The sequence below is a fragment of the Castor canadensis genome, chromosome 6, assembly GCF_047511655.1.
Source record: "Castor canadensis chromosome 6, mCasCan1.hap1v2, whole genome shotgun sequence".
Lineage (NCBI taxonomy): Eukaryota > Metazoa > Chordata > Mammalia > Rodentia > Castoridae > Castor > Castor canadensis.
This window is the reverse complement of record NC_133391.1, coordinates 83,368,613-83,386,555: the sequence shown is the minus strand read 5'-3', so window position 1 is coordinate 83,386,555 and position 17,943 is coordinate 83,368,613. Positions and strand designations below refer to the sequence as shown.

At 33.5% G+C, this 17,943-nt stretch overlaps 1 protein-coding gene across 4 annotated transcripts in view; it reads right to left on the bottom strand.

Annotated features, from left to right (window-relative positions):
- Tmem232 (transmembrane protein 232) overlaps nucleotides 1-17,943 on the bottom strand; it is a 318,408-nt gene that overhangs the window by 122,106 nt on the left and 178,359 nt on the right. For all 4 annotated transcript variants that reach the window (XM_074076974.1, XM_074076976.1, XM_074076975.1 and 1 more), the window contains one exon: nucleotides 14,341-14,588. In XM_074076974.1, the coding sequence (XP_073933075.1) occupies nucleotides 14,341-14,588 (248 nt within the window). The remainder of the gene's footprint in view (nucleotides 1-14,340; nucleotides 14,589-17,943) is intronic.

Sequence of the window (17,943 nt, the reverse complement as noted above, 5' to 3'; positions counted from 1 at the left end):
AAAAGTCAAAGGATAAGTGTTAGTGAGGATGTGGACAAATGAGAACATTCATGTATTGTGGGTGAGAATGTAAAGTGGTACAAATATTATGAAAAACAGCATGAAGTTTCCTCAGAAACTAAAAATGAAACTATGATATGGTTCAGCAATCCAACTTAAATGGTTATATATCCAAATGGAATAAAATCAGTATGCCATCAAGTTAAGTAAAATAAGTTAGACTCAGAAAGACAAATATTGCATGTTTTCTCTCATGTGTGGAGTGTAGATCTTTTAAAAAGACAAAAGTAGAAGGGAGATTGTTTGGGAAAGGAAGAGGACCAGCAGAAGCAGGGAAGGGGAAACAAGGGAGGAAAATAGGAGGTGAACACTATCAAAATATATTATATACATGTATAGAAATTTTTAATGGAACCCATTATTTTCTACATATTAATATATACTAATTAGAATTGCAAAAATCAGTATGTAGAAGAGATATTTGTACTCCAATCTCTAGAAGTTTTAATAATTTATGTAATTCATTTGAATTCATAGTCTAACAAATTTTTCAATACTCGAATATTTTATAAGAACTCAGGAAATAATAGCCCAACTCTGGAGAACCATCTAATGGTCTCTCTCTCTCTCTCTCTCCTAATAAGTATGAACAGCAATGCTAACTATCATCACTTCCTATTTACTCTCCATAACCTTCAAATACATGTATGAGAGTGAAAACCAGATATGAATTGGTTTTTAGCTAAATAGGAACAAGAAGGAAAGAAAACATAACCAAAAGGAAAATCATCATGAAACTTTATGCTCTTTTTGAAAAAAGTGCTAGCAGCAATTAATATCTTTAAAAATTACAGGTGTAAAACACATGCTACTTTTCACGTATTATTTATCACAATCTTACTAACGTAAGAGTTAATTTTATATCATAAAGAATATGAATATCTAACAAAATATACTAAATTATAAATTAAAGGGCAAAGAACTCACATGTCTGGGCACTTTCTATGCATTCTTTCCTTCTATCCTCATGACAAATCTTATAGACCTTTAAAATTTTTTAAAGATTAAATAATTAAGGTATGTCTCAGGGAAGTCAAGTAAGCAATACAAATGAATCTATAAGATAAACATATTTGATATTATGTGAAGTCAGACCTTTAAAAAGTTTTAAAATTATTGTTATTATAGTATATTATCATAATTATTTTGTTAGTAGTAATTGTTAATTTATTATTGTGCTTAATTTATAAATTAAATTATATGGTGGATATGTTCCCAGAAAACATAATATATATAATTCTTTGTACCATCCAAGTTTTATGCATCCTTGCTTTTTTCTTTTATTCATTTTGTTTTTGTGTCAAATTCAGCATTTTAACTAAAGCAGCATGGCACTGGCATAAATACAGACATGGAGACCAGTGGGACAGAATACAGGGCAGAGAAACTGATTCATGCATCTACAGCCAACTGATTTACAACAAAGCTTCCAAGCACATATACTGGAGAAAGACAGCCTCTTCAATAAGTGGTATTGGGAAAACTGGATAACCATAAACTGAAGTTCATATATTGAACCTTATCATTCTGTACAAACATCAACTCAAAGTGGATCAACTAAGTGCAATACCTGAAACTATGAAATACTAAAAGAAAACAGAAAAAAAAATACTTCAAGACTATTGATATAGGCAATGATGCTTTGGATATGAATCCAAAAGCACAGAAAACAAAAGCAAAAATAGACAAATAGAATTACACCAAATTAAGAGGGTTCTGTATAGCAAAAGAAATAAGCAGCAGAGGAGACAACCTACAGAATGGGAGAAACACTTGCAAGCTATTCATCTAACAAATAATTAATAACCAGAGATATGTAAGAATTCAAGAGCTTAACAATAAAAATAAGCAATCTAACTAAAAATGGCCACATGATTGGAGATGATACTTTTCAAAAGAAAAAATACAAATTTATGAAAACATGCTTAATATCATTAGGCATCAGAGAAATGCAAATCCTAATCAAAATAAGACACCAACTCCGTGCAGTTAGAATGGCTATTATCAAAAAGGCAAAAAAAAAAAAAAAAAATTAACACATGCCGACAAGGGTGTGGAGAAAAGGCAATTCTCCTAGGCTCTTGGGGGGAATGTGAATAGTCCAAGAAAACTAAGAAGAATAGATCCATAAATAATGAAATCCTATCAGTTTCAGCAAAATGGATGGAACTAGAAGACATTAAGTGAAGTAAGCCAGACACAGAAAGACAAATACTGCATATCCTCCCTCATAAGTGGAAGCTAAAAAGTTTCATCTGAATGTAGAATAGTAATTATGTTAGGCAGAGAAGGCTAAGAGAAAGGCAAAGTGTACCAAGGCAACTAGAGAGAAGACATAAATTCTGTCATTCCTCAGCAAATGGGATGAAGATAGTCATGATAGCAGACTAGATCTTTATAAAATCTAGAAGAGAGGAGCTCAATGACTCAAAACATAAGGAAATGTCCAAAAGAGGGTAATGCTAAGCATGCATGTGTTAAAAGATCACATGTTCCCCATTAACACGTATAATTATTACATGCTAATCAAAAATAAAATAAAATATAGCTCTTGCTTTTCTTTCCTGTATAACACAAACTAGACAAATTCATTTAAGGCATTTTATTTAGGAATCATACAAGTTGAATCAGCCCAGACAATATTAAACAAGAGACCAAGTCAACCATTAAGGTCTTCTTTTAAAACTATACATGTATTTATTTCTCCATTGGCTTTGTCCAAAATCATATTGATTTAGTAGAAAATGCTTCTTCTTTGACATAATTTTCCTAATATTAACCAGAGAGGTTGCAGAGCCTAGGGGAAAAAAAGTCTCCAAATCAAAATCAAGTTCTGAAAATCAAGAAGCAGAAATTGAAAAGAAACATAAAGAAGCCTTTTTCTTATGGTTTCAAGATAAGTTTTCTAACAATTGCCAAAGGCTATGAAATCAAATGAAGTTCACACAAGGAAGAAGAAAAGAGCACAGTGGACCCACTCCAAATGCCTTTGTTTAAATTCAAACTCCAAACTTAATGGCTATGAATAATCATGTCTACATCTAAGGAAAGTGCTTAACATAGCACTTTGTATATGAAATGCACTTATGCAGTGTGGAAAACAGAATTGCTCATCTTGGATCATCTGGCAACTTGTTGTCTGGCACTAGCAGTCTAAGGATCTCTTACTTCATGAAGTTTTTTCTTCTAAATCAGACTTTCCAAAGATTCCAAAGGCTTCCTGTGACAATGAGGAAGGGCATTTCCATTTCCGGTAGGATCCAGATTCTGGCTTTCTTCCAGGCAAATGGGTTTTCTGACAAAAATTTGAATGAACTAACTATGAAGTTTTAGGTTAGTGTTCTCCTAGTGTTCATACATATGCAAATAATTAGTTGTAAGTGCTATGAGTTTTTTTAGGGATTCAAGATATAAGCTTAGCAAATGAATTTATAAGAAACTCAGAAGCAAAAATTCTTGATATGAAAGCTGGTTTTTGAAATTTGGTCTTCAGAGTTCTAAATTCTCAGCCTTAATGTAAGCTTAAGATAGGAGAGAAAAGGCAAACACTATGCTTTGAAGTATTATATAATCTTGTTTTTGGCTGTAGTTTTTATAATAAAGAACCACAACAATTTTTTTTCATTTTTAAAAAGAAAATGCTAAGGGGAAAATAGAGCATGGATCCATGACATGCCCCACCAACTTAAAACGAAACTAAAATATTAATATATGGAATCAAAATGATCAACTTTGTTTTGAAAAATTTCATTAAAAAGTTAAACTTGTAAGTCACTCAGAACAAAATATGTGTTCACAAAGATATAAACACTATTCTTATGCCAAATAATTTATAAGTTAAAACCACCATTTCTTCTTTGAAAATAATTTATAGACTAAAGACACAAGGAAAAAATACTTTTATAAATGTTGTAGGTTATGAGATGTGGCAGATGATTCATCAATAAGGAATCCCATTTTCCCTCTTACTGGTGAATTTTCAGATTTTCACACTGAAGTAAGAATGATTTAGTGTGCAATAAAAAAAGACATTATCTTAAATTTCCGATCTTACCTTTTAAATGTGCCTCATCTTCTATAAAGAAGTCCTGACAAGTTGTGCTCTTGTTGCCTTTTACATTTCTACTTATTGAAAACACAAAGCAGAGGTGTACAGGCCTACTAGATGAGGAATTGGTGATGGGACACTATGAATAAAGACTTTTAGGAGGATGAAAAGTCTGAGCACACTGGGATTTAAATTATGCTGCTGTGCTTACACCTGCAGGACTTCCACATGCTCAGGTGTTCAGTAGCTCCATCAGTTCCACTTTATGGGTCTAGAAGGGCAAGGAGGTAAAGAACTAATGAAAAGACTTAGCTATAGGACTGTTGATTCAATGGAGACCCAAACAAATGGAAGAAATAAAATTTTCTTGCAGTTAATGTCTAGTGAGCCAGAGACAATTTTTCAATATGTACTTTAGTTTTAAATTTACATTTTAACAATATGAAAGTATGTGTCCCATACACCAATAGATAGGAGAACTGGTGCAGCCAGGTCTGATGTTTGTCTTGATCTCCTCCAGCTGTAGCCCTATCCCACTCACCCCTGTTGTCTGTAGAGACCCTTGGCCCCTGTCAAGCTCATCAGTGACACTGGAGGTGTGCACACTCCAGGGAGCAATGTTCACACCCTATAGTGTGAATGCTGCCCAAGAAGCTGTGCAATATTGAGTTATTCCTGGTATAAAAGGATTTTTCACCCTGCTATAGTACTGAGGCTTCTCATTTGCAGCAAAAACACTAAATTTAACTTCTAGAGCCAATAATGAGCTAGAAAAAAGGGGATAAGCAGATAACATTTTTTTCCAAAGACTAGTTATGAATGATAGTCATTTACTTAATAAACTATAGGCTCTGATAAAAAGACAAATTGTGTAATCCTTTGAAACCTATAGGCCTTTGGGTGTCTTAACCTTACTCCATTTTTCTTTCTCATTCTTCTCAAACTTTGCAAATTTTTCCCTTTTCCTAAACCTTGCTTATATTCCTATGTTCCTCTATTTGTGATGTTCATTCTCAGTATGTCTCTCCCCTTACTTATAGCTGTTTCTTTTCCCTTCTTTCTTTGTGATTATAATTTTTTTTTTGTGCATGGTACTGCTGATTGAACCCAGGCCTTCACACATGTTAGGCAAGTGCTCTACCATTGAGCTACATCCGTGGCCCTGTGCTAATAATTTTAATTCCTCTATTTTTCTGTTCCCCCATGCATTCCCAACATGTCTCATCCCTCCTTCTTTCTTTATCTCTCTCTCTCTCTCTCTCCCTCTTTATATGCCAGCAGCCACCATTCACCTCCACCAACCTTTTACCATCTATTTACCCTTTACCCTGCTTTGTCTTTACACTTTTTGTTAACATCCAGGTTCCTCTATTTTTCCAATTTCTTTCTTGCTATGTCTTCCTTAACTGTTCATGATATGAAATATCAAAGTGTAGTTTTCTTTCTGGGACTCCACAGTAATTATCTTCCATTTCTGTGATCCTTTTGAATGTAAAGAATACACTTGGGGATTCTAAAGTAAATCTCAACACCTATGACATATGAAGTTGGCATTTTCATTATACTTCATTATGCTAGATTTGACAAAAAGTTATAGTATATGCTGAAGTATTTTTTTCATTCTTATTCATCTTTTTTGGTGCATATTAAATTGTATACTGAAAGGAATTTCATAATAACATTTTCATGTATACATACACCATGTATACATACACCGTGATTTGATTATAAATTACCTCTTTTCTTATTCTTTCATATCCCTCTCTCCCCCTACCTCCTTTTTCTTCCCCCTCTACCTACTTAGTAGTTCCCCTTTATTTTCATAACCTTGGCCTTTTCTTTTATTTTGTTGTCCCCTAGCTTCCACAATTGAGAGAAGACATGTGATATTTGTCCTTGTGGTATTAGCTTATTTTGTTTAACATATCTCTAGTGCCATCCATTCTTCTTAATGACTGAGTAAAACTCCATTGTGTGGAGTATATCTTTGTAGTATTTATTTATCCAGTATGATTCCAGTCGTCTTGGATTTGTCAACACTTGTTTGTGACCTACATGATCTATTCAGGAGAACGTTTCATGGTACTTGAGAAGAACCTATATTTTGCTGCTTTTGGGTGGAATATTCCTTATCTGTCTGTTAGGTCTGTTTGATCTATAGTGTTGGTCAAAACCAATGTTTTCATATTTATCTTTTTTCTATGTGATTCTTCCAACCATTATTGAATGTAGGGTATTAAAATTTCTTAGTATTATTATATTTCTGTCTCTTTCTCACTTCAACTTCATCAATGTTTGCTTTCTATAATTAGGTGCTCTGATACTGGGTGCATATATATTTAATTGTTACAGTTTTTGGATAGGTTGTTCCTCTTTTTAATACTTCTGTAATGTCCTCTTTGTTTTGTGACAGTTTTTTAATTAACGTGTATTTTGTTTGATATAAATACAGCTACTCTATTCTCTTTTGGTTACTATTTGCATGGAATATCCTTTTCCATTCTGTCAACTTCACCTACATGTCCTTAAATATAAAACAAATTTTTAATATACAATGCAATCATTTTTATGGAAATGCTTAATGAACATGAAAAAAATAGTACTAAAGCCAGCATAATGATTAACTGGAAAACACTAGAAGTTTTGTGAGTAAAAATAGGGATACAGGAATGTGCACATTTACTAATCAATATTTTTACTGAGGCATACTAAGACAACAAAATACTTAAGAGAAAGAAGGTAAAGGTATAAAAATTGAGAAGAAAAACAAACTATATCTGACAAAATTATGAAACTAGAAAACAAATTCAATAAGTGAATTTACTAAGGCAGTAAGGTATAGAAATTGACATGAAAAATGAATAAACAAAAATACTGGAAGAAATCTGAAGTGAATTGGCAATAGTAAACTAGTTTGATCTATATTAAAATGTATTTTTTAAAAATTTAACTTTTATATTTAAATAAAATATAATGTCATGGTCTAAGGTCCTTCTTTAAACAGCTTAGGACATAGGAACAAAATTAAAAATATAGAATTAGACATAAAACAAATGGGAAGTTAGTATTTGATAAAAATAATGTTTAAAATCAGGACAAGTGCTGGAGATGGATGACTCAATAAATATTAAGATAACTGAGCAGTCCATCTGGATTTATATCTTATGCCACACACCAGATAAATTTTTGAATGGACCAATGATTACAATGTACAAAATGAATCCTTGAAAATATTAGAATTCAGTGTTACAAGATTTTAGTCTTACAATGAAAAGAGCTTTTCTAAACAAACCATTGGGAAAATTTAAATATCATGTTAAATAGAAAAAAGATGATGTTGGTAAAAATGCTATAAGTAAAATTAAAAGATAAATAAAAATGGAAAAAATTTTGTAGCTCTTGGCATGTACAAAGGTATATGTACATTAATAGAGAAATAGTTCCCACAAAAAAATGGTTTTGTGAAAAACACAAAGTCACAGTGAAAAAATACACAAAGGAAGTGAATTTCCAAATACAGAAAAAACAAAGACTCTTCATATATGAAAGGTGTTCAAAAGACTCATATTAAAAAGCAAAAGAATTCAAATTACATTTTGCATCTCAGATTATCAAAGCCCAAATGTTTGTCAGCACCCTGTAAGAAAAGCAGATTTATATTTCTGATGGTGATATACATTTGCACAATCCTCTAAAAGACAATATGAAAATATCTGCAAACATTACAAAAGCATATACACTTTACCCGCTCCCTCCCCCCCCCAAAAAAATCACACTTTGGGGAATTTATCCTTCAGCTATTCTTCTAATGTGGCCTTGTCTATAGTAACATACAATCAAAACAACCCAAATGCCAACAAACAGAAAACTTCTTAAATAAATCTGGTGCATCCATACTGAAGAAAACATCGTATCTGATTAAAAAGTAATAACAATGAGAATTGGAGACCAGGAACTCTCTCCATCCCTCACGGCTTGGCCCCTCCCATAAAGCCCACTATCCATTCCAGCCAAGCTGCTACACTCTAATCCCAAGAGAGGTAGCCCAGCAGTCTGTATTTCAATAAATCATTTTTTTCTACACGTGGCGGGGTCTTTGTTCAGCAGTTCCTTACAGAAAAGATATGAGCAATTACTGATATTGCTACCTAGGACAGGAAGGAATGGAGTTACATGATAAGTAAGGGTCAGTAACAGAGGGAAGTTTCCATTTCATACTCTTAAAACATGGGATTCTGAAAAATTTCTCATGAAGATTCCTTGAGAGAAGGAATCTGCTACAAGTTTTCTTACATGAAAAACGTATTATTTTAGAGGACTCTACAAAGGAAAGAAGAAATATCACTCAATATATCAGACTTTTATCACACAATAAGAAACTGTGGTGATAGCTATAAGGGGGAAGTTATTTTCAATCAAGAATTTTGAATTTGTCCAAATTACATCTCATTTATGGAGATGAAACAATATATTTTTAAATATTCAGTAGACAATAAAAACGATAATCCTTTGGTCAAGTGATAAAAAATAAGTACTGAAAAAAATATATTTTCAGTAACAGGAATAAAATGCATAGTTAAATCTACATTTATAGATACATTATCAACAGCAATTTAGAGCAAATTTTATTCACCAGATTCAGTTCCTCTAGCTCAGGAACAAAAGATTCAGAATAGATGGCAAAACAATCAAAAGGCAAAGCTAATCAACTATAATTTTGAAAACATATATGCAGTATGTATACATGTTACAATCAACAAAAGATATAATCAACAAAAAGATACAATCAGTGAAAAGATACAATCAACAAATGACACAATCAACAAAATGATACAGATAAACAAAATGAAATCAGGAATGGTAAAATTAAAGTATAATCTAACAGCTATCAATCACAATCTACCACAAACAGCATCAAAACATATAAAAAATGTATTGTTAAAAGTACAAAGACAATGTGAGAAAAATCCCTGTATAACTATCCTTATCTCAACTAGCAAAAACCCTTGGTCCTTCCTATTATTGCTTATACTCTCTCTTCAAATCAAATTAGAGATAAGGGCAAAATACTTTCTGCCTGGTAGCGAGGGGGTACGGGGGGAGGCAGGGGGCAGGAGAAAGGGAAGGGGGAAAGGGGAGAGAAATGACCCAAACATTGTACGCACTTATGAATAAAAGAAATAAAAAAAAAGAAACAATGGGCAAGATACTACTGCTTTTAAAACAGATGGTATTGTTCCAAGAGAAAAAAAAAAAGTACAAAAACAGCTGACTTTCTTAAAATTTTGTTAAAGCCAATAGGAAAAATATAACATCCTCTGTAAATGAGTTGGGTTAAAAATAAATAAAAAGAAGTATGTGGGCAAGATGGCAGATTATTTACAGTCCCAAACACTGGGGCTCTAACAAACCTGGACGAAGGTGTTAACTGAGGGCACTGGAAGAAGCATCTCACATCCCAGAGTCAGCAAGTAGGAGAACTCTTTTCGAATCCCAAAAAAGCGAAGCAACAGAACACCCAATGAACAGTTTGCAGGTTTATACTCCTCATGGGACTGGAGTCCAGCACCAGCTCCTCCAGCAGGGAAGAAGTTGAAATCTTCACCACAAGAACCATGTGGAGAAGGTCAGTATCCAAAAAAAAAAAGGAGCCAGCGTGTGACCTGCTGAGGAAAGCTGCTGGTATATGGCAAACAGAGGTGTACCTGCACCATGCCACAAGAGGCCTTTGAACAAAGACCTTCCCTAGAGCCTGTGTGATCCACCCCCCCGAAGCCCACATGACTCCACTGGAGCCTGTATGCCTATTAGTTTGGCAGTGATGACCAGTGAGGAACTGGTATCCACCAGGGAAAATTTACTAGGACCCAGTGGCAGTCCACAGAGGTCCCAGGGAACATGGCACATTGTGGCCCAAGAAGTTGCTGAGTCTGCAGCAATATCAACAGTAGCAGGGATGGTGCTACCAACAGCAAGCTGCACATCCAACCCTATCAGAGACCTCCACCAGTGCTGCCATCTGGGCAAAAACCCTGCATTTATGTATAACTACATACTATATGTTTTGGTAAACTTGAGAGAAGGGAAAGTTGCAAGTGTGGATGGGGTGAGTCTGACAAGTTGACAATATGAACTCCAAAGATCCTACTTAAATCTCTAATCATCCCCTTCCCCCCAGCATCTGGGACCATTCCAAAGGCAGCTATCCATTTAGCCTACCATCTAGTGGACTAAGAGACTCAAACACACAGGGGTGGGGAAAGATCAACTGTTCACAAGAGCAAAAGAAACTTCTCAATTTTTATATAAAATTTGTGTTCATTGCTGCTAAATGGGTGGTGCAGATTTTTTACTCATTTGTAGCTTCTTTTTCTGTATATCCCAACAGCAGTTTTGCATTCTTACTCCCCAGTTTTCTCCTTAACCCTTCCTCCCTTACCCCTCACTATACTCATCATATGAGAGCCCTATAAACCATCTTTAAGTTTGTAACCCTAAACTATTTCTTCTCTTCCCCTTTTCTACCACCCTCTCCAATTTATACTTTCCACCTGTCAACCACTAGAACAACTTCCTAGCTCTCAATTTCCCTTCTCTCTCTTTACCCATCCACAATCCTCCTTCATTCTGTGGTGTTTGTTTATCTGTTCAATTTCCTCCATTGTTCTCCCCGCTCTCCTATCTTATTACCTACTTGATCTTTTCTACCTATGCAAGTCTGCTTTTTAACTAACTCTTCTATCAGCTCAACCACCACACCTTTCTGCTGCATAAACTTTTCACCTCGTATTATTTACTTGTCTCCCTCTTATCACAACCCTTACTACCCTTAGTCTTCTACAATTATGAAGATCATCTTTGCTCCAATAGACAACTAAAGATACTTAGAACAGTAGCAGTAACTGATCCTTGTTAGGAATTACTGTAATTTCAAGTCTGCAGTTTAACAACTGTGATAGTGTTAATAGCTAAGCCACCTCACCCTATGTGGAACAGGGGGCAGAATCCAGCATCTTGAGAATAAGAAGCTGAAGAATTTATTATCGAGCCACTATACCCGATCTAGATATAAGAAAAACACTAGAACTCAACCACTGCACAGTTCTGTATAATCTTTCATAAAACCCCACCAAAAGGAGAACAGAGGATTGGAACCTCCAACCAAAAATGACTCTAGTTGTGTAAATCTCAACAGAAACATGAAGCAACAAGATAACAGCTCTCCCTTGAAAGTCAACTTCACCAATTGAATCTAAACAATAGTGAGGAGGAGGAAATATCAAAAAATTAAATTCCAAAATATAATAGTAAAAATGATCAATTAGCTCAAAGAGGAGACACATAAGCTAGTGACTGAACTCAAAGAAGATGTGAGTAAATGACTATAAGAGTTCAAAGAGAATTTAAACAAACATGAAATTCAGGAATGAACTTCAGAAGACTATGCAGGATATGAAAGAGGAAATCAATAAAAACATAGAAATCCTAAAAAATGACCAATTTGAAACAAACAGTTCAATATCCCAAATAAAAACTCAATCAAAAGCTTGGCTTTTTTTTGATTGAGTGGGGCAAGTTGAAAAATAAGAGCGTCAGAAATAGAAGACCAAGCAGAGGAATTAGACCAAGCAGTGAAAGACCATAGAAAAATGCTAAGAAAATATGAATGAAATATGGAAGGTGTCTGGGACACCATCAAAAGAACAAATCTATGAGTCATGGTTATAGAAGAAGGAGAAGAGAACATACTAAAGGCATAGATAACTTATTCAATAGCATAGTAGCTGAAAACTTTCCCCAACCTTGAGAAAGGGAGGGACATCCAGGTTCAAAAGGCTTACAGAACACCAAACCATCAGGACTGGAAGAGAAACACCATCAGCATATCATAACCAAACACTCAATATACAGAACAAAGAAAGAATACTGAAACCTCAAAAGAGAAAAGATAGGTCACATACAAAGGAAAATCCATTAGATTAACAGCAAATTTCTCAACATGAACTCTAAATGCAAGGTCATGGAAAGATATATTTCAGGCCATAAAAGAAAACAACTGTCAACTTAGACTAGTTTATCCAGCAAAACTATTCTTCCTAATTGAAGGAAAAATGAAAACCTTCCATAATAAACAAAAACTAAAGCAATTCATGACCACAAAACCAGCACTGCACAAAATACTTAAAGGAAGAAGAAAGAGGAAAAGAAGAAAAAGGAGGGGAAGAGAAATTAGAATGAGCTAGGAAAATGCAAGAATGATTAAACCTCTTTGACCAAGCAGACTAGCAAACAAGGAATAAAGGGAAAGTAAACAACGGGGGGAATAAAAATGACTAGAAACACCACACACCTCTCAGTACTAACATTGAATGTTAATGGCCTCAATGCCCAAAGTAAAGACATAAAATAGCAAATTGAATTAAAAAACAAAACTGAATCATTTATTGCTTATGAGAAACACATCTCACCAAGGAAAACAAATACTGGCTTAGAGTGAAAAGGTGGAAAAAGATTTGTGAAACAAGTACCTTCATACACTGTTGGTAATGCAAACTAGAACAACCATTATGGAATCAGTATGAAGATTCCTTAAAAGCTAAACCAGAACTGCCATATGATCCAGTAATAGCTCCTGGGCATGCATTGGGACAAACGTAAGTCAGGATACAACAGAGAAACTTGCACACCCATGTTTATTGTAGCACTGTTCTCAATAGCCAAGTTATGGAAACAGCCAAGATGTCCTACAACTAATTAAGGGATCAAGAAAATCTGGTAAATAAATACAATGGAGTTTCATTCAGCCATAAAGAAGAATGACACCATGTGATTTAAAGGTAAATGAATGCCACTGGAGGACATCATGTTCACTGAAGTCAGCCAGGCTCAGAAAAACAAAGGTCACATGTTTTCTCCCATATGTGGAAGATAGATCCAAAAGATGAACATATACACAAGAGCAAACATGATCATATGCAAACTTATACGTAGAACATGTAATAATGGAACTACTCTATGGAACTATAGGTAGGAGGGAAAATAAAATAAAATAATAGAGCATCAACAATATTGAAATGTATAACATCTGTGCAGATAGAGGATATAATGACATGTATTGCAAGCTGTTGAATAATGGAGAGAGGGAGGGAAGGGGTAAAGGAGAGTAATGGAAGAGGTAGAATGAACCAAAGTAAAATGGTGGGAAGACAGTGAGAAACCCCTTTGATGAAAGATAGAACTGTAAAATAGATAAAGTATGTGTGGGGGGGTACTTGTGGGAGGGTGAATGGAAGAGATGAAGGTGAAGGAATACGGTTGACAGGCTTCATATACATATGTGAAATAGAATGATTAAACCTCTTGCAATTCCTTTAAGTGGGTCAGGGAGAGGGTCATGTGGGGGGAGACGGTGGGGGCAATCTAACCAATGTATAATGAAAACCTATTCAGAATTATCATAATGAACTCCCCCTGTACAATGTATATATTCCAATAAAAAAGAGAAAAATAAATAAATAAAAACTTTCTGTCTTGATCCAAGTGTTACTGAAAGATTTAAAAATGTAAAATATGGTCCATCTTACATGTCAACAGAATAATTCTTCATCTGTTTTTTAATAGAGCAAAAGAGTGACAGTATGGAACCACCTAAATATGTTAAATAGTAACAATTATGCTAAGAATCTGAAAGAAATCTATCACTGAAGAAATGGCAAATAAACTTGAAAATTATTCATTTAAATAAATCTGTCCAAGTCCAAGTTTCTCTGAAATCATTAGCATCATAAATGCTCTGAAAGCATTTATAAGGGCTGGAAGCATAAAAAATAATAAATATCTTTGTATCTCCCACTTGTTGAATGCTTACTGTGTTCAAGACACATTAAATATGTATATGTGTTTGTATACAGACATATACAAACACATATACAAATGTAATAGTCTTACATTTTTTAATATTGAATGATATAGTTTTTGTTTTTAATTTGATGTACCTCCCACAGAAGAACTTCATTAGCATTGATTTACATTATATAATAAAAATTTTAGTTATGAAGAAACAGTTTCTGAGGGAACATTATCTTGCTCAAAAGTGACTTAATTAGGGGGTGATGGAATCAAGATTTGAATTGAAGAAGAGAAACTAAGTTAAATAATGTCACACATGTTATCTATAATTTCTGGGACTTTGGAGTGTATTATGATAATAGAGTTAACAGAGCTTCACTTACCTTAAAGTAAAATGGATAACTCTCTTTTTCATGGACTCCTGTTTTTCATTTGGATATTTCCTTTGATGATACTTTATCACTGGTTTCTTCAAAGTAACGACATGGACATCAAGAGAAGGAAAGAGTAGTTTGGAAAGTGTGTTAGCAATTCTCCATCCAATATATTTAGAGAAAACTTCTTCCCCCACATGTGGTGGAACTTTTGTACTGTATCTAGTAAAAGGATCAGTTGGGTCATTTAATTCAGCCTGTTGAAAGAAAAAAGCAGCAGTAGAAATATAATTAAATAAGAGGAAAAGTGATGTTTTAAATAAAAGATAAAATATATGTTCATTTTCTTGATACTGCATTCTTCCTACTAACTAAAAGTAACTTTCATAAGAAAAATGTACCTTTCCTAAATTTATTAAAAATCATAACAAAAAAGTTCAAAACAATAAACAAGGATTAGAGCATACGGTCTTAAAATTTTGAAAACATAATGATAAAATTTAAATTTTAAATTTCATACTTGCCATGTGAGAATTTTATAAGTATTTATAACATTTATTAAAAAAATTAGATAATCAATTGAGGTAATGTATATTTTTATTAATCAAATTTTATTTTTGTGCATAATCTAAACTTATATTTAAGTGAACAGAAGAACATTTGTACAAAAATTTTAAGTGAAAAACAAAAGCTTAGTATTGAAATTGAATTTTAGAAGTTTTATAATTTAGATTTTCCTTTTTTCTCTTTTATTTAACTGATACATGAAAACTCTAAATATTAATCAGTACCATTTTCTGTTTTGATGCATGTAGATTTAAATAAAATTGGATGTGTTCTAATACCAAAATAAGGGAAAAAAACCTTCCAGAATATTTGAGCAATATTTATTCAAGAAGGAACTATTTTTTAATTTCCTATTTATATTTGAAAGCGTCCATGACTAATTTTTAATTACTTATTTTGAAATGGCTTACAGGCCTATTTTCCTTGGCTGGGATCAGTAATAATATATGAAGATGTAAGTAAAATGTAGTATGTTCTAATAGTTTAATGTTCACTATATTTTCATGCTAGAAACTCTTCTTCTCTTAAACAAGTTAAATGCTGCCTATTTTCAGTTAAGTTTTAAAATTTTTTATTTAATATTATCTGTCTTCATGTAGCTCGTTACTAGTCATTCACAATTCATTTTAGATGCCTATAAATCCAGTTACAGAAAATAAAAGAATGGGAAATGTTTTTTTACATATGAAAATCAAAGTATAGAAACTGTGTGTAGTATAGCCTCATGGTAGGAACTAGGAAGAAAAAGGTTAAAGCATTGAGGAAAATATCAGAAAACAGATTAGCAAATAAGGATTATCATAAAAGTCATAGAAAATGAGAAAGAACAACATGCAAGAAAATGTTTAAAGAGGATGAAATTTTGTAATTTGCAGGTAAAACTGGAGAACATCATCTTAAGTGAAATTAGTAAGTTCAGAAAACCAAAGGCCACATACTGTCTCTCATATGTGAAGTATAGACCTAATACAAATACAAGCAGTATTTTGAAAAACAGGTCACGCTAAGGGGGCTGGGGAGTTAACAAATGAGAGGGAGGGTAAAAGAAGGAAGTTAAGAAGGTAAATATGGCTGATGTACAAGAATGAATACAGAATTTTTAAACCTGTTGAAATCACCAAGGTAGAAAGAAGAAAAATAGGATGAACCAGTCTGGGTTATAATACATATATACATGGAAATGTTACAAGTAAACTCCCTATGTTGCTATCTTAAACAAACAAAAATATCTTTTTTATTTTATTATTATTTTTTTTCAAAACAGAGATCAGGAGGGCAGAACAGGTCCTGTTTAGGGTTGGTACCAGTGGGAGGAGTGAAGGTGTATGGAAAGGGTGAAGGAGAGTGAATATGGTGCAGATATTCTGTACACATGTATGTAAATGGAAAAATGGTAACTGTTGAAACTATTTCAGGAATGGGAAGGCAGGGGGATAAAGGAGAATGATGGAGGGGGTGAATGCAACTATGATATAATGTAAGCACTTTTGTAAATGTCACAATGTACTTCTGGTACAATAATAATAATAAATAAAGTCAACCTTAAAAAAAGAATAAGGCAAAAAATCATGCAAGTAGGTAAGCATATGATACAGCAATTTCACTTCTGGGAGTTACTCAAAGGAAATGAAATCAGTATGCCAAATGAAATCTGCACTCTTGTGTTTATTGCAGTATTATTCCCAATAGCTAAGATATGGAATCAATGGAATCAATCTAGGTGTCCATCAACAAATGAACAGATAAAGAAAACAGGGTACTTCAACAAGTGGAATATACTATTCAGCCTTTAAAAAAAAAAAAGCAAGCCTGCCATTTGAAATAACTTGGATGAACCTGGAACATTCTATGTTAAGTAAAATAAGTCAGGCACAGAGAGATAAATACCACATACTATCACTTATATATGGAACTTAAAAAATTCAATTTCATCCAAATAGAAAGTATAATGGTGGTTACCAGTGACTGGAGGGTTGAGGATTAGGGAGATATTGGTCAACAAATACAAAATTTCAGTTGGATAAGAGGAATAAGTTCAAGAGCTCTATTTACTACATGGTGCCTGCATTTATTAACTATATATTTGCAAAATATGTGGAAAGTGGATTTTAAATGATCCACAACAAAAATGAATGTGAGATAGCACATATATTAATTGTCTTTAATCATTCCACAAAGAAAAATAAGAACATTATCACTAGACCTCATTGAAATATTCCAATTTTAAAGTATCTTTGATTTCAATTATCTCTGGATGTTAGAATCAGTATACAATTATGTTTATACTATTTCCAACTGAGTTGAGTGTGCTGCCTATTAACTAGACAGAAATCATGGACAGAGTATACAGGTTGAAACAGGAAATCTAAATGTGTGGCTGACACTCAGCAGTTATTGTGACTTTGAGCGATTATATAGCATTTGATTTTAGGTCTTCATCTATAAATTGGTAGTCATAATACCTGTACTGTGTCATTTACTTACCTTCTCTTGATTAATATTTCTTAAGAAAAAAGTACTTTGAAATGAATGGTAACACAGAGTATTACACAAATATGACATTGCAGTGAACACAATTACTAGACAGTGATGAATGAATAAGGGAGTAAGGGAACAGACCAATGAAAATGTTGTCTCCCCATGACATAGTTTCTAATAAAATACACTGTGATCAAAGATAGTATGACTCCATGGCATAGAATCATGATGGTTCTTCCATCATGTCTCATCTGTGTGCTCCTCACTTTCTTCCCTCCAAGACAGCAGATGCCAGCTCTCTCAACAACAGGAATGCTTGACATCTTTCACTGAAACTCCCCTGTTGGAAGCCCAGGTAAATTTCCATCCCCCATTGATGTACAAGGCTTCAACTTGTAAAATACAGTCTCAAATCTCAGGCAAATGAATATTTGACTTATCAAATAGACAGGAAGGAATATGGACATTACTGTTTGAAAACTCTAAAATCAGGTCTGGCTCTTCCACTTACTAGTTAAGACCAGAAATTCAGGAGGTTTAACCTCCTCAGGCCTGTTTTGTGTTTAG